This window comes from Ostrea edulis, chromosome 2, assembly GCF_947568905.1.
Source record: "Ostrea edulis chromosome 2, xbOstEdul1.1, whole genome shotgun sequence".
NCBI classification, from domain to species: domain Eukaryota; kingdom Metazoa; phylum Mollusca; class Bivalvia; order Ostreida; family Ostreidae; genus Ostrea; species Ostrea edulis.
In genome coordinates this window covers 80329433-80352062 of record NC_079165.1, presented here as the reverse complement: position 1 = coordinate 80352062, position 22630 = coordinate 80329433, and the positions used below count along the sequence as shown (strand labels likewise).

The 22630-nt window shown below is 36.6% G+C and overlaps 1 protein-coding gene across 6 annotated transcripts in view; it reads right to left on the bottom strand.

Annotated features, from left to right (window-relative positions):
• LOC125682210 (microtubule organization protein AKNA-like) overlaps window positions 1-22630 on the bottom strand; it is a 33689-nt gene that overhangs the window by 1695 nt on the left and 9364 nt on the right. For 2 of the 6 annotated variants that reach the window (XM_048922654.2, XM_048922655.2), the window contains exons 3-18: window positions 20334-22253; window positions 16712-16896; window positions 15137-15688; window positions 14295-14359; window positions 12355-12505; window positions 10957-11029; window positions 10648-10817; window positions 9101-9133; window positions 8138-8415; window positions 7516-7793; window positions 7389-7406; window positions 6966-7052; window positions 6007-6517; window positions 4854-5876; window positions 3959-4108; window positions 1679-1739 (exon numbers count right to left, since the gene is read on the bottom strand). In XM_048922654.2, the coding sequence (XP_048778611.2) occupies window positions 1679-1739; window positions 3959-4108; window positions 4854-5876; window positions 6007-6517; window positions 6966-7052; window positions 7389-7406; window positions 7516-7793; window positions 8138-8415; window positions 9101-9133; window positions 10648-10817; window positions 10957-11029; window positions 12355-12505; window positions 14295-14359; window positions 15137-15688; window positions 16712-16896; window positions 20334-22253 (5555 nt within the window). The remainder of the gene's footprint in view (window positions 1-1678; window positions 1740-3958; window positions 4109-4853; window positions 5877-6006; window positions 6518-6965; window positions 7053-7388; window positions 7407-7515; window positions 7794-8137; window positions 8416-9100; window positions 9134-10647; window positions 10818-10956; window positions 11030-12354; window positions 12506-14294; window positions 14360-15136; window positions 15689-16711; window positions 16897-20333; window positions 22254-22630) is intronic. The other 4 variants (XM_048922657.2, XM_048922656.2, XM_048922658.2 and 1 more) reach the window with 4 other exon arrangements.

Below are 22630 nucleotides of genomic sequence, written 5' to 3'. Positions count from 1 at the left end.
GAAATTCACTTCTTATACCTGTATTTAATTTACATTCTACTTCCTTTCCATCGAAATTCCCAGCCAATAAAAAAGACGTACTATATTTATCAAGATTCATATGCATAATGTTCACAGTTGCAACACATTCATGAGGAAATGGCTATCAATATAATGTGTGGAGATGTCAAAGGCAAAAACATTAGAAATGTAAATATTACAGGATAGTTCTGCAGCTTTCAATAATCAAGCAATACCTCTGATAATATATACAGGCTTACATAAAAATTAATGTATATTATTAATGCCTGTGGATAAGAACAAAGTCACAACTTTTCTAGCAATATCTATAAATGCAACTCAAAAAATTACAAAGTACTAGTATAGTCTACTTTCAGAGGACCAGCTGATTGTTTTCAATGTATCCAAAGTTCAAAATGAAATGAAGTTAGTTGTAAAGGACAAGGTAGGTAAAGGGCCCCATGTGACCCCCATTTTCTTCACTATGGGTAGCAAAAGGTACTGTGAGCAATGCTCACTAAGAATACCCCTCGCTTACCCCAATCTCCCAAAGGGTGTTGTTAATAGGTATCAATTACCTTTTTCCTAAGTGTAAAAATATGGTGTGCCTTGTAGAAGAAAATGGAAGATAAAGTCCGAACACAAATCCATGGTATAAACCTATAATGTTGACCTTGAGATCAAAGGTCAAGGTCATAAAGAGGTCATGAATGTACATGACACATAGTCTCATGGTGATACACCCATGTCATATGGTATGACTATGTCAAAACCCTATATTCAATTTTGACCTTGAGGTCAAAATTCAAGGTCATATAGAGGTCATGAAGGTACCCAACACATCGTCTCATGGTGATACACTCATGTGTCAAATATGGTATGCCTATGTCAAAGAACAAAGAAGTTATGGCCCGGACACGAATCCATTGTAAAAAGCTTTAATTTTGACCTTGAGGTCAAGGTCATATGGAGGTCATGAAGGTACTCGACACATCGTCTTATGGTGATCCACCTGTGTGCCAAATATGGTATGCCTAAGTCAAAGAACAAAGAAGTTATGGCCCGGACACGAATCTGCACAGACAGACGGAAGGACAGACAGACAGAGTGATTCCTATATACCCCCCTGAACTTCATTCGGGGGTTATAATAAAGTAATATTTTAATCTATTTCAATATACTATAAGTAAGTGGAGGAAGCTGCATTTCAAACACTATGTCAACTCCCTCATGAAAATCAACTCACAACTCGCATGATTGGCTAAATGGAATGACGAAATGATTTTCAGGTACAAATAACTGCCGTTATAATTTCTCCTGTAGCAATATAAACCAAATGCACAGCAATCAAGAAAAATGCTCACACGTCATGTACAACCTGTCTAGCTTCATCTAGTATCTGTATCTGAGTGAGCCTTCTACAACATACCATATCTAAGTCATCTTGACCAGGTAGGTATGGAATTAATCCAGTCTGAACACTTTCCTGGGCTACACCTGATGCAGCAACAGGGGGACCAGTTTCACGAGAACCAGCATTAGGAGTAAAATTAGAGACTGAGTTCACATTCACATTAGTAGCAGAACTGGAATTCACATTCGTGTTTCCTTCACTACCACAATCTTCACCTACAGTGAAGGACAGGTTTTGGTCTGTGACCTTGACATTGTGCTTTACCTTTTTGTACTTTCGCATTTGTCTTGTCCGTAACCTTGATCTTCGCCCCACACTTCTACTCCTGCAAAAACATTTTAGAATTAGTAAAAGACTTTCTGTCATAAACACAGTCACAAAAAATAAGTTCACAGACTAACTTTGTCGTAAAATAAATTAATATAACAAAATCATTTTGTATCAATTTGTTGCTTTATACATCAGATATATATAAAACTACTTTTGATTTTAGTACAGGAATATCAATAAAACTGCTCCCCGAACTGCGTCTAACCAATGAACTACTTCATATTATGAATGACTTACACAATGATCAATAACTGTTGAAATATTGTTGAAATAAAGTTTTTTTCCCTTCATTTATAAGGTATCTGCACTAATTGACCTTTATCTTTACAAAATGGCCTTTAGGGACCTTTATCTGAAAGCCATTTGCCTATTACTTATTTGTGTGATATATAATCAATATTATACCTGTTCAAAAACTGTTGAAATAAGGAACTTTTATTATGTGTTCTGAGTGACCTTGAGTTTTCCAAATGACCTTAGTCCAAAAGTCCTTGTTTCAAGAAAAATATGTGATCAATTTGTTTCTTTCTTCTTCTTTTTTTATATATATATTTTTTTGAACATGTATATATTCTTTTGAGAGAGAGAGAGAGAGAGAGAGAGAGAGAGAGAGAGAGAGAGAGATGCATACAGTCATTATCTAATATAATAAAGGTACATATATATTGAAATTTATTTTTTTAAGAAATAAAACACTCAATGAAATAATTGATTCCAACAGTTCCAGCAGGTGTCAAACAAATCTTTTTCACCATTTTTATATGCAATATGTCTTTGAGTTTCATAAAATGTATTTAGTAGTGATATCACAGCATTTACATTCAGTGTCTTCCCTTTACATCTCATAGTGTAGATATAATATTTCAGCCAAAGAACAAGATTATTTTGTATAGTTTTCTTTTCATCCAAAAATAAAATCATTTTTTGTTATTGATATTTGAAGATTGGTCTTATGTTCAAAACAAACTTCAAATTCTATTAAGAAATGCTGAACACTATCACATTCCCAAAACAAATGTTCATTTGTTTCTTCTTCTATCTGACAGAATGTACAATTCTTATCATCTCTAATTTTGATTTTGAATAAGTATGCATGAGTTTGAAGCTAAAATTTTGTTCAGAATTCTGTATTGAAACCATTGCAGTTTACAATTACTTGTAATTTTAAAGGGCAATCTGAAAATAATTTTCCATTCTGTGTCATTTAATTCAAATATTTCATGAAATGAAATGTGATCAATTTCTGATGAAAGGTTTAGGAGATATATGAGCTCGAACAGACACGACAGTAACTATATGCTATCCTGATATTTTTCGGGGAGCATAATTGAAAATGAATTATGAATTTATTGTACAAAATGTCAGAATTAAACACATCCATTTGCATTTCTGGCCATTTTCTTTCAACTGGCTAAAAATCCCCATTTCTCTGAGCAGTTTAGCATGCACACATACATAAAATTTATATCAGTTTATAGTTTTTGCAAGTTGATATTGAGTTCTATTTTTGAAAAAACTGCTTGAAAAGTGATTTTGAAGCAATATGTTTCTTTTGTCTTTTGAAATCACAAACTTTGTGATGTCATATTCTGAATAATGAATCAGTTGTGAAAAATACATATTTTTTTTCTAACTTTTTTAAATATGGAAATTACTAAATATTAGAGAAATGGAAGAAAATTGAAATTTCAGGGTTGGAAATGTCTGCTGTTGCACCTAAATACTTTTTACAGCAATGAATCACAATTACACAGACAGATACTTACAAAAACTAGAAAAACTAAGCCCTCACAATGAACATCTTGAAATAAAAAATTTAAAGTCCCATAACAATAAAACTGATGAATCTGAAAATCAAAAGGTGTCTTCCTCTTCCTAATCCAAGCATTGCCTTCAAATTCTATGAAAAATTTTCAAGTAATATCAAGTTATTACAGGCCAAAAAAAGTGCTTTTATCTTATTGATATTAAGATTCTAAGTCCCATAACTCTGTAACAACAAAGTCGATAAATCTGAAAATCAAAAGGGTGTGTTATGTATAAAATTAACAAAAATCTTCCCAAGGAAATTTCATCGCATGACATAGAAAGTTCTAACTGATGGACAGACAGATTGATTACTATAGCGCACCTGCCTTTTGGCCAGGTCCTAGACATAGAATATGTAGACAAATTATTTTGATTTCTTATTTCCTAAATATTGAATCAATTCACCTCCTCCTGTATACAATGTCATCCTCGGACCCAGCACTGGAACTTTCATCACTGTAATACTCTCTCACGAGATAGCGAGATCTGTTTCTGCCATCGGGGGAATAATGACGAACCCGGGAGGCCGACTTAGATCTTCTCCTGGGTCTGCCCCTACACATAAAGCAAACAAATTTTATATGTTCATTTGGAATATATATCATTCAAATTGATTGGTTTTGATAAAATTTGTCACTATGTAATAAAGTAGTATAATATTTCAATCATGTATCACTAATTTATATAGATTTATGGCCATCCGAATATAGCTCTTGCAATCTTACGTTTTAAGGAATTGATGTGAATGACAATAGATTTAGGCCCATCCGAATCTTACGATTTAACGAATTGATGTGAATGACAATGTCACCATATCAAGTACCCAAGTAATGGAAGAAATCTACAGTACACATACTATAAAATCGCGGTATCTAAGGTGACATAATTTTGGGTAATTTTGAGAATACAGTATGCCCATGATGTATAGCATCAATACATTACTGTAGCTTTAGATTTCCTGTTGGTATTTCCATGGCTTCTTGTCTATCTCTGCTTTCATAAAGTATCAAATTCAGAATTTCTATATCTATTCTGTATCAATGCTATGGCTGATTATATTAAATGTAGTTCTATTTTCATCGTTGCATACAATGAAAATAGTAAAAATTTAATCATAGCAAAAATAATGCTATATACAGCACTATCAATAGTTCAAGGTTGAAGATGCTTTCCTAGCAATATCCTTGACCTGAATTTATGTCCCCACCCAACATAGAACGCTCTGTAAACCACAAAAAGGCCCCTTTATAAAAGTGAATGAATCCATATTAATGTGTTATCTAACCACATACAGACTTACCTTGGTGGACTCTGAATCACATAAGCCACGGACTGATCATTAGGTGGTGCTTCATACACATATTCTCCATGAGAATGAACACCACTTCCACCACACATAGGACATGCAGCAGTCTGTTCTAGAAGCACAGGGGGTGCCACATGCTGAGGGGGTGCCACATGCTGAGGGGGTGCCACATGCTGAGAGGGTGGAGGCTGAGATGTTACAAGGTATCCGATTGGCTGCTGTCCCCTAGAGTCTAAGTCATCAAAAGAATAATGTGGTGCCCGATACACATGTTGCATGGGTCTGGCCCTTGGGGAGGTCCGCAATCTGGAATATCCGGCTGATATTGGGGCAGCATAGGAAGTGGTTGGCACACTGGGGTATTGGGGTGGGGGTGGGGGTGGATGTTGCGGTGGAGGATGTTGGGGCTGTGGAGCAGCCTGAAACGTGGCGTTCTGCAGTAAGTTGGGCTGAGAGGCATACCGCTGCATTCTAACCGGTTGCTGATAGGTCTGATTTCCTGCTGTTTGATAACGAGGTAAGTAGTAACTATATAATTGTTCATCGGTTGCTGTTGAAGCTGTCACACGAGAGGGTGACTGATCAGAATCATATTCGTCCTGCATATCTGTTGCAGCGGCACGGTTCCTATATTTACGTTTAATTCGTTTCTTCTCTCGTGAACGAGGAGGTTCAGATAACACTGGTACTGGTACTTGTCTGGTCGGATTAAATGAATCCGCAGCAGCGTATCCAAGGGGAATATCATCCTGATGCTGATTGGGGGGATATTTCCACCAATCATTCCAGTCACGAGCCCCAGCCCCCGAGAAGGAGTTCGCTCTACGTCGAGGTCCCATCATGAATGCATAAGGATCCTCTGTGGGGTCAAAATATCGGTCACGATTGTCGTCTCTGGCTGGAGCCGGCTGAGGGGGCGGGGGTTCCTGAGGTGGGGAATGGCGATTCTGAGAGGCAGCTTTCTGGAATTCCTCCCTCAGTCTGCCAATCTCTTCCTGTAGCAGCTTAAATTTTTCACTAAAATAGGAAAAATAAATTCACCATAAAAAACATTTGACTCTTGAGCTAAACTACATAATCAAAAATGAAATACCTAAATTTCATAAACAGTTTATGTACATACACATAGTGCATAATCCATACAAACCTGCTCTCCGATCCCTTAGTGGCAGCTGTTGCCACTGAGTCCTTCACCGTGTCATCACTGTCGGATCCCACTCCACGGGTCTCCACCGTCGGCCGGCGCAACTCCTCACGGGACCTCAGAATCTCTAACGGAGGTATCTGGTTCCTCCGACTGGAGGCTCCAGATCTGTCTGACCTTGGAGTCACTATTTTGGGGGTTGGGGGTCGTGGGGGTTCCTTCTTGGAACCAGGTGTTGGGGGACGAACCTTCTCCTCATGGCGGGAGACAGTGGCCCTCTGGGTCTCCACCCTTTCCTCTGGTCGGATCTGTTGTTCACGGGGCGTGTCCTCTTCAGAAGACACAATGTCCTCACTCCTGTTGAGACTCTGATTGGCACGAGGAGTGAGCTCTTCATCAGAGAATTCAGAAAATGACACATTGTTTTTGGTCGGCTTTTGTGGAGTTTTGACTTGTGTCTGTTGGATTCTTTGACTTCTCCTGGATCCATGACTCTGAGTTGACTTTGGTCTCTCTGAAAATTGCACAAACTACATCAAAATTCTGTACCTGAGTAAGTAAACCTTACCTATACATGTGTCTCTAAAGAATGTTGAGTTATACATGTGAATTTTTTAGATTTTAAATCCCAGATACCAAAACCTAGCAAGTACATTCCAAAATAAATTTCACTCTAGCAAAAGATACCCAACACATTACAACCAGTGCTAGTAGCACAATGTGGTGATTCTTCATGATAAAGTGAAAAACTATTTAATGATTTTTAAAATTAAATCTATCTTTACCACAGAACTATATATTCATTTAATTCTTTATCAGTTATTCTAAATCAAATGTATAATGAATGAAAACAAAGCCAATCCCATAACAAACAATATTCAAACAAGCCCAGTGCAATAAATCTCAAAACTATATATGACAGTGCAGCACATGATACGCACACCAATATATCAATATCTAACCAATTAGATTAGCTAGCAGAGCAGAGCCAACACGAATTGTTTGTCTCAACTCATCAATACTCTCATCCCCATTGTCCGATAGCGTATCTGGAATAAATCACCACCAGAACAAGGTCAGACAAAAGGTCACCTGGATTCAATAAGAAACTGACACACTAATAAAATAATGAGTCAACACACCAAAACTACATATAGTACATGTAAATATATTAGATTTAGCGTGTACAATATTGATAGAGTTCATAGTTCTCTCCGAGGGCCATGATCGTGATTTGCCATGAATTTGATTTTGAAAGGTCTTTACTTATTAAATATTGTTTTGCAAACAATTTGCCAAAAGGAATCAAAACTATACACAGCTAAATAATTGTAATACAGAGTGATTTAGTATGAAACAGCAATGATATGATATGATGATTTTACCAGATTCCTCAAAATCCTCTGCAATAAAATTTACAGTGATGAGCTCAGTGCACAAAATGAATTTACATCACACTTGTTGATTTTGCTGTACGTGAATAAGCATTGACCCACAATAACAAGATCTCACCCTCCTCTTCCTCCTTGATTGGGAGATCCACACTTCGTCTTCCACTTCTCACATCTCGACTTGATCGCCTCGGACGAGTCTCAGGAATATCAAAGCTCATCTCACTCTCCGTGAGGGTGTAACTGTCATCTGTGTAGTCCTGGGACTGGTTGTTACTTTTACGACCGGACCGAACGGACTCGTGAGATGAGGGCCGCTCTTGTTTTCGCCCACTCCTGGAACTCGCCACAGACATTGAGTCATCAGCTCGAGATGATCTTGAAGATCGAGACCTTGGTCTACAATAAATGATTGTATTAACAAGGAAAGATGCCATAATAAGCAAGCTAAAAACTGTACACTGTATGCATGTGATATTGAATCAATTCAATGAATTCAAATATGAAAGAAACTTTGCCTATATTTTGACATTTAATTATGATTGAAATTCCCTCCAAGGAAATATTCATAAAATTGCAAATTTACATTATAATGTCAAAGATCCTGACCTCCCATTGCAAAATTTGATTTAAAGATCATTACTGGATTCATTTTCTTTCTCCAGAACATTAGACTCCAAAGTGAGCAGTAATACTTATTTTCTGTATTACCCACCACAGTAAGAGAACCGAACTCGAGATACCTTTCACTCCCACTGTCCGACTGGCGTAGCCGCAACGTCTGCTGTTGCTGTTGTCGGGCTGATGGCTGACCACTGACCTCTGACCCTACCATTGACCCTATGAACCCACTATCAGCATCTCCAGCATGGCGTTGTTTGGTCATCTGTTTGAACGTCCCCGGGCCGGGAAGACTAGACAGTGGTCCACCTCCTGAGGCCCCCCTCTCCTTGGTGTGCGCCCCCTCTTGGTCTGATATTCCACTGTCCTGCAGACTGCTAAAACTCCCGGCTTCTGGTCTCTATAAACAGAAGTAAGTTACACACTTAGTCTAATTCCAGATTAGCTTGTAACCTTTAAATATGATTACTTAGCCATTTTATATTTTGCTACAATTGTTTTCCTTTAAATCATTGTTGAACAGAGTTTAGTGGAAAATAATGCATTGTGCCTGTAGGTGTAAATATCGACCAAGTTCATTCATGAAAGAAAACTTGTGTGAAGCATGATTATAGTGCATAAAACAAACTCAGTGTGACTTATCAACTGATACTCTGACAATCAAGGTACTGGTATTTCATAGTAATTAGTGAGGGAATTTCAGGACGAAGCTGCAGATTAACAACATAATACATAAATTAAACATGCAAATGAGTTATATTAACGGTACTCCAATAGGGACTTTTAATTTTTAGTATTCTACTCTAGAATCTCCCACCAAACATAAAAAAAAATCCAAGCTGAAGCTAATTAATAGTTCATTTCCAATTACTAATTTTTATTAACCAGTATCTATGCATGTGTAATTCATTTCTTGCTGCACATCATAATCGTACAGTTAATTAAGTATTGCATCTTGACATGCAAAGACAGTTAAGGTGACAACAAATATGTATACTTTATACATGTTACGTGGAGAACAAGCGGACATTGCGATAGAACAAGCGATGAACAAAATGTGCCTTCAACATGTGAATGTAACCCACCTCGCCCGATTCCGACATCAGCTTGAAATAGCGCTGTGGAGTTGTAGAATACACAGATTTATGGGAATTATTTACATACAGATATATAATGCATGTTAAAATGAACACAATGTTTGAGTTAATTTCATCATGCAAATGTAGATATATACAGTAAAATGATGAATATATGACGATTAATTATTTGCATAGACAGTTTAGATATATAAGAATTTATCATTGTATATAGAAATGAATTGTTATATATAACATTGGATAGAGAAAGGCAAAATCTACAATAATTTGAATCATAGTCAATCATTCGGGAAAATAAACACTTCACTACAACTACATGTATTGACATCCAGTCTGATTTTAATCAGACTGATTTACATCTAGACTCAATTTATTCCATTTTAGATTTGTACATCTTGGTGGATGACTATCACTTCAATAGTTGGTAACAGATGTTTGTAATTGCTATATTCATTATGAGGGTGTTTATTTACAGTAACAGATAGGTGTATATATTCACTATGAGGGTCTTTATTTATAGTAACAGATATGTGTATATATTGATTATGAGAGTGTTTATTTATAGTAACAGATAGGTGTATATATTCACTATGAGGGTGTATATTTACAGTAACAGATATGTGTATATATTGACTATGAGGGTGTTTATTTTACAGTAACAGATAGGTGTATATATTCACTATGAGGGTGTTTATTTATAGTAACAGATAGGTGTATATATTGATTATGAGAGTGTTTATTTATAGTAACAGATAGGTGTATATATTGACTATGAGGGTGTTTATTTATAGTAACAGATATGTGTATATATTCACTATGAGGGTGTTTATTTTACAGTAACAGATAGGTGTATATATTCACTATGAGGGTGTTTATTTATAGTAACAGATAGGTGTATATATTCACTATGATGGTGTTTATTTATAGTAACAGATAGGTGTATAATTCACTATGAGGGTGTTTATTTATAGTAACAGATAGGTGTATAATTCACTATGAGGGTGTTTATTTATAGTAACAGATAGGTGTATATATTGACTATGAGGGTGTTTATTTTACAGTAACAGATAGGTGTATATATTCACTATGAGGGTGTTTATTTATAGTAACAGATATGTGTATATATTGATTATGAGAGTGTTTATTTATAGTAACAGATATGTGTATAATTCACTATGAGGGTGTTTATTTATAGTAACAGATATGTGTATAATTCACTATGAGGGTGTTTATTTATAGTAACAGATAGGTGTATATATTCACTATGAGGGTGTTTATTTATAGTAACAGATATGTGTATAATTCACTATGAGGGTGTTTATTTATAGTAACAGATAGGTGTATATATTCACTATGAGGGTGTTTATTTATAGTAACAGATATGTGTATATATTGATTATGAGAGTGTTTATTTATAGTAACAGATATGTGTATAATTCACTATGAGGGTGTTTATTTATAGTAACAGATATGTGTATAATTCACTATGAGGGTGTTTATTTATAGTAACAGGTATGCAGTAGAACCCGCTGTACCTTCTTCAGGTTCCCAGATCTTGGCTCCCTGTGGTCATGCCGCCGGGGCCGGGGCAGCCTGGGGGTGGGTGAATCTCTGTCGAATGTGGAGTCCCTGGGGGACCTTCCTCGGGAGGATAAGCTGCTCTGGCTCCCTGATATACTGGAATTACGCCTCTGACCCAGCGATTCTAGAGAGGGACAAACAAAGGAATAATCAAACCAAGCAGATTTATCACTAAAGCTGATATGGAACTGGGTTTTTTTGGAAAGTAGTTTTTCAAATTAAGAGCACTGCATGACAATAAAGGACCTCTATTTGCTTCTTACCAGAATGTGGGTCAAGGTCAGAGGTGTGAAGTGACTGAGAGCTTCCTGCTGTGTGGTCAGATGATTGTGGATCCTGCATAAATAGGATCAAGGTCATAGTTAGTTTTTGTAAATTATCATATTCAAATCAATTTACTTATTGACATCACAAGTTGTCATACAGCCATATAAATGGGGAAAAAATCAAACTATCAACTGACATACTAGTAATTACTATTTAGCATGCAAAATGCACCTTAGAACACCATTCAGTCTTCTGGAGTTTCCAGTTTAAAAAGCATTCATCTCAATAGTTAAGGAGGAATACTACATCGGAGACATTTGATGTGAATGAAAAGTGGGGGATATGTACAACAATATTTTGAATTTAAAAACTTTCAAATTTACTTTAATTAGTCAAAACATGCAGAATTAGTAGCAAGTAATCTGAATTTTTTTTAAAACCCTTGCTGGACTCAAACCTGCAATCTACAGATCAATAGTCAACAAGCTACTCCACTAGTCAATTAAATCAAAATGGAATAGACATTTATTGCTGATACTCATATTTCCATTCATGTTTTAAATGGAAGTCAGCCATTATGACAATGTAAATCCTGTAGATTGATAATCTTTTATAGGGTCACCATTGTATTTAATTCATCATTAAAATTATTGGCATATTCATATCAAAATTCATCATAAACATGACAGTAAAGCAAAAAGTGTTTTTCAGCCAATCTCTACCCAGAGTTGTCGTTCCTGCTACACTCCACTAAAACCTCTGTCAACGTCTAATAGTATATCAAAATGTACTAAAACTAACTTAGCATATCAGACTGTAATGATCATATCTAAGCAAATCATACACTTGTCTGAAGTTTTTAAAAGCAGAAAATGGTAAATATGAGACACCTAAGCAAATTAAAAAGTTTATATGAGTATTAATTCATTCATTCAATAATACTACAATAATCATGGAATTCGTTGTTTTTGTGAATCTACTTTAAGATTTAAAGCTTAAAACTTAAACTTGTAAAATTATCATTTATGATGCAATAGGTAAATGTAAGTTTTGCCAAGAATTTTGACATTTGGACCTTGACAGAGGTGCTTTAGCGTAGCATTATTACATCCTCTGGTGAGAGATTGTTTTTCAGCCTCAATAAATAACACACGTTTTGGGTGGAATTAATAGTTAATGATACCTGTTTCAACAAGTAATGAGGAGTTTGTATATAATCTAGCCCTGTTTGTCATCTGTTACTTTGATAACCTACATGTACCTGACTCTGAATTGTAAGATCTCTGTGTAACGTATTTATAAACCAATGCGGTGTCAGAAACTTTCTGGTTGTTAATGCTTCTATTTACAACAAATTCTGAGAGGAGTCAGTAAAAATGACCACATGTGCTTACCCTGGTGAACTGCTTGTCCTCAGTCCGGGCATATGACCCATGGCCTGAGTCATCCTTGCTCGGCCGTCGACTGCCCTGAGAATTCAGCGAATGTCTGCTGCTACTGAACACCGAGTCCTCATCATTATCTCCCCGCTCCAGCTGCTGCCACCTACATAGAGATACATCTGAAGTAAGTCTACTATTTATAGTAACAAACATATATTTATAGTAACAAACATGTATTTATAGTACATTGTAACAAGTATGTATTTATAGTCACAAACATGTATTTATAGTAATGAGGATGTATTTATGGTATTAAACTATTGTATCTATAGTAACAAATATGTACTGTATTTATAGTAACAAATACATACATGTATGTACTGTATTTATAATAACAAACATGAATAATAGCAACAAACAGCTATAGTTTTTATACTACCAAACATGCATGAATAAAAATCTTAGTTTTGTGACTATACAATCAATAGTAGAAAAGTCTATTTGTAACATTGGCCAATTTTTGCAATTTTCTCTAACAAATGAAATATATTGCAGTCTATATACATAAAATGAAAGTATTTCTTTTCAAAGCCTAGATAAATTTTAGTGTATGTGAAGTCTAATGAGCAGACATTATTACATTGCTATAAGCATCATGTCTGATTAAAATACACATGTACCTGAATATCAAAGAGTCACCAGTCTGTATTTGACTATTTCTATTCTGAACTCAAGAAATGAAAGTAAATGATACTAAAGTATCTAGAGAAATAACATAGATTTTCTGGAATTAAAAATCTGACCAATCTATCAAAATTTGTAATTGATCTGATCAGCTTCACTCTATAAACAATATGGGGTGAAGACATTATTGAAATATGGATTAAAAATCAAAACATGTCTATGAAACACCATGCCCCTGCCAGAAGTGGATCATTCCTATACCTAAGCCCCTGTCATGGAGTTTATTACACCCTCCAAACACCTGTCATAGTGGATAATTTCACCTAATCCCCTGTCAATAGTGGATGATTTCATCCTCTAACCTATCATGGGACCCTCTAAGTCCTGCCAGTAGAGGATAATTTCACCCCATAGCCCTGCCAGTAGTGGATAATTTTACTCTCTAAGCCCTGCCAGTAGTGGATAATTTTACCCTCTAAGCCCTGCCAGTAGTGGATAATTTTACTCTATAAGCCCTAGCTGCCAGTAGTAAATAATTTTACCCTCTAAGTCTGCCAGTAGTGGATAATTTGACCCCTTAGTCCCTGCCAGTAGTGGATAACTTTACCCTCTAAGTCCTGCCAGTAGTGGATAATTTCACCCTTTATGCCCCTGTTAGAAGTGGATAATTCCCTCTTTTATTCTCTACCAATAGTTTTCAAAGATGTTTGGGATATAGGAAATAAATACTTCCATTATAGAGATAGGCAAACAATGAGTCCACAGAAAGATAGACAAATAAGACGACAGGCCAACATTGGATTCTCTAGCCACAAGTAACTCTGGGGCATAAAAATCTTGCCATTACAGAAACGTTTGTGCTAATGAAAGTGCAAGAACAAAAGACATAGTGAGTACAAATCATGCAGTGTGATTTTTTTGTCTACAGTGACACATAACTCCGTGTTTTATCCAGGTCATGCAACTGCACTCATGATACAGTGATATGTAAAGTGTACAGTTATCCCCCTTGAATAACTCTCTAGTACCTTTCTGCTCCTTCCTCCTCCTCCTCCCATAAGCTTGTCTCATTAGACAAGATAGAATTGGTGCTACTGTCAAAAGCATCAAGCAACTTAGCAAAGACATGCTCATACACTTTGACAAAACTGCTACACGTGTGTGTATAACTGTCAAGCAAGCTATTTTGGCATAGGCTTAATGACAAATAATTTCAAATTTGATGACAAAGACTTGATTAGAAAACATTATGGGTTTTCCATTTTTACCTATCTTCAAGTTCCTGTGGCATTTTGAAGAGGTCTGGTTCTTGCTGACAAATTTCATATAACTTCTGCAAGTAAGAAAACATTTGAGTCATGTCAGTTTCAACACCTCTAAGAAAAAGAAGGATTTAAGCTTCTAGGTACATGAGAAACTATATCAACATTGCCTGATCTCTAGTAGTACATGCATGTATATGTAAACATTCAAGTAGAGCTGTTTACATCTATTATATAGAAATATTTTTAAGAAACATCACAATTTGCATTAAAGTACCTGATGTTTTGGAATATATTTACCCTTGCCCTTACATAAACTCCCTTTATAAGTATAGCCTTTAAAAATTACCAGTCTCCATACTCTGACAAGATAATCAGTTTCCCTTACCCTGACAAGATTATCTCGATAACCCTGAAAAAATTATTAATCTCTCTTACCCTGACAAGATTATCAAACTCCCTTACCCTGACAAGATTATCTCCCTTGCCCTCACAAGATTACCTTTCTTACCTTGACAAGATCATCAACCTCCCTTACCCTGCCATGATTATCTCCCTTACCCTGACAATATTATCTCCCTTACCCTGACAAGAGTATCCCCCTACCTTGACAAGATTATATCCCTTACCCTGACAAGATAATCTCCCTGACCCTGACAAGATTATCTCCCTTACCCTGACAAGATTATCTCCCTTACCCTGACAAGATTATCCCCCTACCTTGACAAGATTATCTCCCTGACCCTGATAAGATTATCAACCTTCTTTACCCTGACAAGATTATCTCCCTTTCTCTTACCTGACAAGATCATCAACCTCCCTTAATCTGACAAGATAATCTCCCTTACCCTGACAAGATTATCAATCTCGCGGTCCCTCTCCGGAGTCTGAGCCATCTGCCTTAGTCGCCTGTAGCGATCCATCAATGCGTTGTATTCTACATGCAGCTTCTCAATTTTCTGCTCAAATTTTCTGTTGGGCTTTGGATGTATCAAGTCATTTCCAGCCTTCACACCTTTTATTTTCCGTTTCATGTGGTCAACAGACCTGACCTCCTGGTCACTCATGCCTGATGTTAAAGCATCACTATCTGATTGTCGACGATTTGTTTGAAATGGCTGTCTCTGAGAGTGCTTCTCTTTGCGGTTCTCTTCCACTCTCTGATGAATGTCATCAAATTTCATCCCCAGTCGAAACAATTCCCCTTCCAATTCCTTGTCCTCGTCAAAATTGGTGTCCCCCGTGGCAGTAGTTCTTTTCCGTGTGTTGTAGTCCTCCTTTACTTGTAGGTAGTCCTTCCTCAATTTCTCATGATCATTCCGGATCTGATCGAAGACTTTTTCCTGTTCTTCGTGTGTCATTCCCTCCCCTGTTTCCAACAGAGCTTGGAAGGAATCCATCTGCAAGAAAGATCCATATAAAAACATCAAAACTCTTTTTTGGAATTCAGTTTCATCATTATTGGTAATTAAATTAGGCAAAATATCATTAAATGTCCTACAAGCATTTGTTGACATAATATCTTATCAATACAGGAATGTGCATTCTTTTCAACAATAAAACTAGCAAGTGTTTGTCAGATTTGAAAGAACTGGTATGTCCTTTTTAAAAGCTGTAAATACATCACTGAATATTCCTGAAGAGGGCATTAAGCAGACATTGACAAATAACGGCAGACATATGGTTTATCATGTATGCATTCAAATGAAATTGAATTCTCTTTATACTGATTTATTCTCTGGAAAAAACTTATACAAAGGAATCAAGGTACATTAGATTTTTCTTCTTTAATTCTATGAATTCACACTTCTAAATCTTGGCACCATTTCCTGCAGTAAATTCCTGGTTTATTCAACACTGGATTAAAATTTAAAGACTGCAAATTAATTCCATTTAAAAGTCTAATATCAAATGCATCCTCACACACTTAAAAGTTTAAAGATTTGAAAATTCATGGCAAGAAATACTTGAGAAAGAACCATCTTTTCTCTCTTATATTGAATTTTTTTTTATTGAATACTTTATCCAAACCAATATTGTCAACATTTTTGAAGATTTTTCTAAACTTTTGAAGGTGATCTCAGTGACACGGATATTTCATCACAGAGATGTTGACACACTGATAAGACAAGCAGATCCAGGAGACTGAGTCACAGAAATTACAAATAATCGTCAAGTCTGCTCGAACATTTATTTACTAGTTTGGCATTAAGGACCAAACTACTCACAACATGTTTAAACCAGAAAAACCAACCAAACTTTATAGGTAAAAAGATGATATTTTCATAGCAGTGTTTGAAGCACAATATGAACCAGAAAGTCTGGTAAAAAAAAATATATATGTCGGTCCTGAGCACAGAATTTTGGATTCCACGCCATTTGGCTCGTGCTGCGCTGAGCTCTGAATGCAGTAAAACCCTTACCTGTTCATTGAGACTTCTTGTCTGGAAGCTTAGCCCCACCCTGACACTTTCTGCTCCGTGATCCAGAGAAATGTCCCCTCGTCCGTCTGCCTGTGAGTGGCCTGAGCTGAGCATTGGTGAATGCCCCCTGATGGAATTTTTCCTGCCATCTGGTTGCTCGGAGTAAGAATTGATCGCTGCACTTTCTGTGTGTGTAATAAAGATTCAAATTTTGATTTACTACAACTCTTAACAGCCAATGTGGAAACAACTTTATTTGTCAGAAGAAAATACAAAACACAAGCAGGGCTAAATTTTGCAGATTTATCATATTTTACAATTTTATTTGGATGTAATTTCATGAATATCAAAGTGTAGTAATTTAAGATTTGTACATGAAACATCCACATGATTTATTTCTTGTTGTTCTTTACATATTTAGGTGTACATTGGTCAGCCTGGCAAAAACACAAAATCCCAAGAAAACATACAGTATCAATACCACAGTCACCATTTTCGACTATGATTTTATCCAATTCTTAACAAAAAACTACCTTCGTACCATCGTCTCTCTCGGAGACCTCTATAATTGCTGACAAAGGATCATCTAGCTCTGCAAGGTCCTGTAACAACATGCCACACAGAGAATCGCAATCTATACGACTGCCACAAAATCACCAAGTTACCATAACAACATTACAGACTTTGATTTCATCCAGACATTGAGGTTACTAATCATCAGTTCTAGGAACACCTCGAAATGGCAGTATTAAAGAATCGGTCATTTCCATAACACAAATCCAGTGTTCAACATGCAGTGTCTTACACTGTCAATTCTAATTCATTCACATCATAATCACTGCCTTCCATAAACCACGAACCTTGTGCAATAAGAATTTCCTGTCATGTTTTATCTAACAATGATTAAACAACCAATTTCCATATTCGTTCAGACTTGGAGAGTGTATTGGCACCCATCCACCTGAGCCTTCTGCTTCATGCCATTTGCTGGGTCACCGAAGAATTCCCATAATTTGTTAACATACACATGGATTGATCTTTGAGAGTTTTCATGCTGTCTTTGAGCGCTACGTCACATGTTAGCCATGACTGGGCAGGTGACACACACACATTACAATGAACTACAGACAATCACCTACCACATCTTAATAATCTGATTATAGCTGACTCAGTTTAACACTACTATTTTTAAAAGGAAATAAAATCATTTCTGAATTTAAGTACCAGTATTTTTCTTTAAACATATGTGGACTTTATCAGTAATAATTAAAGAAGAAAAAACTTGGTAGGAAACATTTATGAGTCTAAAGAATTAATCTTATGATATCAATGACTTGCATTTAATATTGCATTAACAGTATTAACAGTCTGGGGGTAATAAGTACATTTTAGCATATATTGGCATTTTTGTTAAAGTTAAAATTAATTTTTGAAATCTAGAAACAAATTAGGTGTTATTCATAAAGTTTATCGTTATACGTACATGTACCATTGAGGTTTTATATGCAATGCCTTTTATTTAAATAATTGAAATGAAGAAATAAATGATGCCTAACTTCCATTACACACATCCTAAATAGATTCACAAAAACGAAGGGAAAAAATCAATGCTAAATCAATCCTCATTAACATAATTTTTTTAACATTTTGAAAAAAAAAATTAAACCCTTAACAGATAAATGGATGGAGAGGCAGATAGACCTATATGTAGGTCAGTAATTAGATAATGGATGGAGAGACAGATAGACCTATATGTAGGTCAGTAATTAGATAATGGATGGAGAGACAGATAGACCTATATGTAGGTCAGTAATTAGATAATGGATGGAGAGACAGATAGACCTATATGTAGGTCAGTAATTAGATAATGGATGGAGAGACAGATAGACCTATATGTAGGTCAGTAATTAGATAATGGATGGAGAGACAGATAGACCTATATGTAGGTCAGTAATTAGATAATGGATGGAGAGACAGACAGACCTATATGTAGGTCAGTAATTAGATAATGGATGGAGAGACAGATAGACCTATATGTAGGTCAGTAATTAGATAATGGATGGAGAGACAGATAGACCTATATGTAGGTCAGTAATTAGATAATGGATGGAAATGGATGGAGAGACAGATAGACCTATATGTAGGTCAGTAATTAGATAATGGATGGAGAGACAGACAGACCTATATGTAGGTCAGTAATTAGATAATGGATGGAGAGACAGATAGACCTACATGTAGGTCAGTAATTAGATAATGGATGGAGAGACAGATAGACCTATATGTAGGTCAGTAATTAGATAATGGATGGAGAGACAGACAGACCTATATGTAGGTCAGTAATTAGATAATGGATGGAGAGACAGATAGACCTATATGTAGGTCAGTAATTAGATAATGGATGGAGAGACAGATAGACCTATATGTAGGTCAGTAATTAGATAATGGATGGAAATGGATGGAGAGACAGATAGACCTATATGTAGGTCAGTAATTAGATAATGGATGGAGAGACAGACAGACCTATATGTAGGTCAGTAATTAGATAATGGATGGAGAGACAGATAGACCTACATGTAGGTCAGTAATTAGATAATGGATGGAGAGACAGATAGACCTATATGTAGGTCAGTAATTAGATAATGGATGGAGAGACAGACAGACCTATATGTAGGTCAGTAATTAGATAATGGATGGAGAGACAGATAGACCTATATGTAGGTCAGTAATTAGATAATGGATGGAGAGACAGATAGACCTATATGTAGGTCAGTAATTAGATATACCGAAATTTGGTAACCCAAGGGCATTGAATAAATTCAAATTAATTTTCATATTCATCTATATGTCATATATGTTCTTTACAAATTCAAAAGTTAGTCCAGTTACCTATAATGAAAACATTTATATAAAAAATAAGAAATTGAACTCTAACCAAAATTATTTAGACTCTTAGAACAACAAACTTGTAAATACAGTTGTAGTCTAAACTGTGTGACAGGTTTTTAAGAGCATATATGCCCATGTAAATTACTGAAATGTGAGACCAGCTATCTAACTGAATTGAACACTTCGTGGCATTTAAAGTTTCCATCCGATTTATCAGTGTCATTGCTCGGAGCTTCTCAAATGAGGGAAATTCGCCATACATGTGGATACACGTCTATAAAACTGCACAACACTGACACAAAATACACTCGTTATCTTCAACTTGTACAACCTTAACACTTGTTAACAATGTGTCATTAAAATCCGTAAGTCAGCCATAAATGAAACTTAAAGTTTTATTGCTAAGTACACAAGCACCCTATTTGCTTTCCCATTCAAACTCTCAAACTTCCACAAAAGTCCAATCCAACAGGACTCTGAAAATCTATGCACAATGCACTTATTATGAATTATAAATTCCCTCATAAATCCTTAAATCATTCAATAAATTTACCCTCAATACAGCAAGCCAACTATTCTTAAGTCTTAACATGTTAATTTGCAAATGTTAACCTAAATTTCTGCATAGAAAAAGCTCAGTCTAATAAATTAATGTAAGAGTGTTGTCAAATAGGATAGACATTTTCTCTGAATAAAATATCTTGTGATGTTGCCAACTTTTGAGACATTCCCTTACCTGTAAGAGTGATGGGACTGGCCACACCCAAGGATCCCTGGAATGGAGAGGGAGACTTCACTCCCCGTCCAATCTGTCCCATTTGGATGGTCTGGGGTTGCTGGGGGGAGGGGAGAAGCCCCTGGCTGGCCTGTAAGGGGGTGGGAGAGTTGGTGTGTAGGGTAACATTAGCTCCCAGTCTGAGCTGGTCAATGGTTAGCTCAGCTTGTGCATACTTAGACAACAGCTTGTCATAGTCCATTTGAAGTTGTTGGACAAGTTCAGTAGCTTGTTTCCGTTTGTTAAATTCCTGGTGAAGTTTTGAAGACAATTCTGTCCGCGATTTGTCTGAGGAAGCACTTACAACCTCACTATGGTCATCCCCCTCCCCAATGTCAATATTCACAAGGGACATCGACATAGAAGAATATTTGGGTTTCATTGGTTTTGATTTTCCTGAGGATATGTTTGTGGTGCTTTTACTTTTCACCTTTAAAGGTGTGTTGACTTCTGATGGTTTGGGAAGTAAGCGTTTTGGCATTTTTTCTCCCTGTTTTCTACTCACAACTGGGGATTTGTTCTCCTCAAAAAAGCTCTCTTGGGATCGAGATTTGGCAAGATGATTAGAGGAGCTCTTTTTTGATCTGGAATGGGGTGAATACCGTTCAGAAGCTGCTGATCTCTGGCTCGCTGCAGAATCAGGTCGCTGGATCGGTGTCCCTGACCTTGACCCTTGTCTTGTGGATGGCCTTGAGTCAGTATTGATAGCAGATACTGGGGTCACTGAACCATCTCTCCGAGAATCGTTATCAAAAGACCTGTTGAGGCTATAGACTTCTCTTTCCCTGTATGGCGTGTGGCCCCGACTGCTGACCCCTTCACTTGCTCGACTTGTTGGCCGACTGCTCTGGTTTGATTTTGGGGTGAGTGACCTTGGACTCACAGAAGGTGCATCCTTTTCATTATGGTAAGCTTTGATTTTAGCGGGGCTTGGATGATCTGAGATACGGCTGGTTATGATGAAGATTTCATCATCATCTTGTTCCTGGGGTGTCTGCTGGGATTCCTGAAATTCTATGCTCTCTGCGTCGTTGTCTACAATGTCTTCCAATTCGTCCCTGTATCCCAACTGTTCCTGGTATAGCTGCAATGCTTCCTCTGGGGATATCTCAGGGAATGGTTCGCTTCCAATAGTTCTGCCTGAGTTTGCTGTACTCGGGCGAGTTCTAGACGCTACATCATCATGATCATGACTGTCTTTGCTTGCTTCATGATATCGATCACCATGACGATGTCCCATATAATCCCCTAGTAACTGTTCTCGTGTTGGAGTTCTCCTTAAGAATTCCTCAATGTCCTCCTCCGAATCTCCCTCACCATCACTCAATTCGATATTATCCCGCGACACATGCGCCTCTAACTCCTCAAACTCATTTAGTGAGTTTTTTGTATTCTCAAATTCTGCACCATCCACTAACACACCTAACTCCTGTAGCTGTTTGAAATACTCCGGGTCAAATAAATCCTTTTCTGATGTACTTTTTGGGTCTGTGTTTTCAAACGCTAGAGAATGATCGAAGCTGCTCCTATTGCTGCTCTGTAAGCTCCGATCACCAAACTTCGAATGATTGAGAAATGGTCGACTGTTGTCTAAATCATCACCATCCACCATAGAGTCTCGGTCAAAACTCAGCTCATCTTTGGAGGCCTCTAAATCACTGATGTTAGCATTTTCTCCGAGAGGATGTGACACATCATCGTAGCTCGGGAATGAGTGAAGGTCAGAGTGTCTGAGAGTCGAGCTACTTCCTGCACTCTGTTTGTCTCGCTCGAGCCCCGAGTCCGTCCAATGTGTCCCTGATGACCCTGCTGTGTATTTACTCTGTGTGTCAAAACTGTCTCTTATGATTCCATCATCATCGATCAAAATCCCACCTCCAGCTAAAAAATACAAAAAATGAATATAATATTCAGGAGTCTACAAGAAATAGTACAGCAAGAAAACACAGTATGAAAGATCTGTATGTTGAGATTGTGTATTGATCCAGAATTCAACACAATTTCAGGTAATACGAGCTTTTCTGGATACAGATGAATAGATGCCTGACCAGTCAATTTCCATTATATTGTGCTGCTATTGGTACTAATTATCAGTTTGCTGTACCAAACTTCCATCACTGAAATCCTCAGATATTAACATACATGTAAGGCCAACATGGAACAGTTTGTAAGTTTCAATAACCACTATAGATTATTTTCAATGACAGTAATTAAATTTTAACCATTTCTAACTCTGTCTATTGTGCACTCCCAATCAA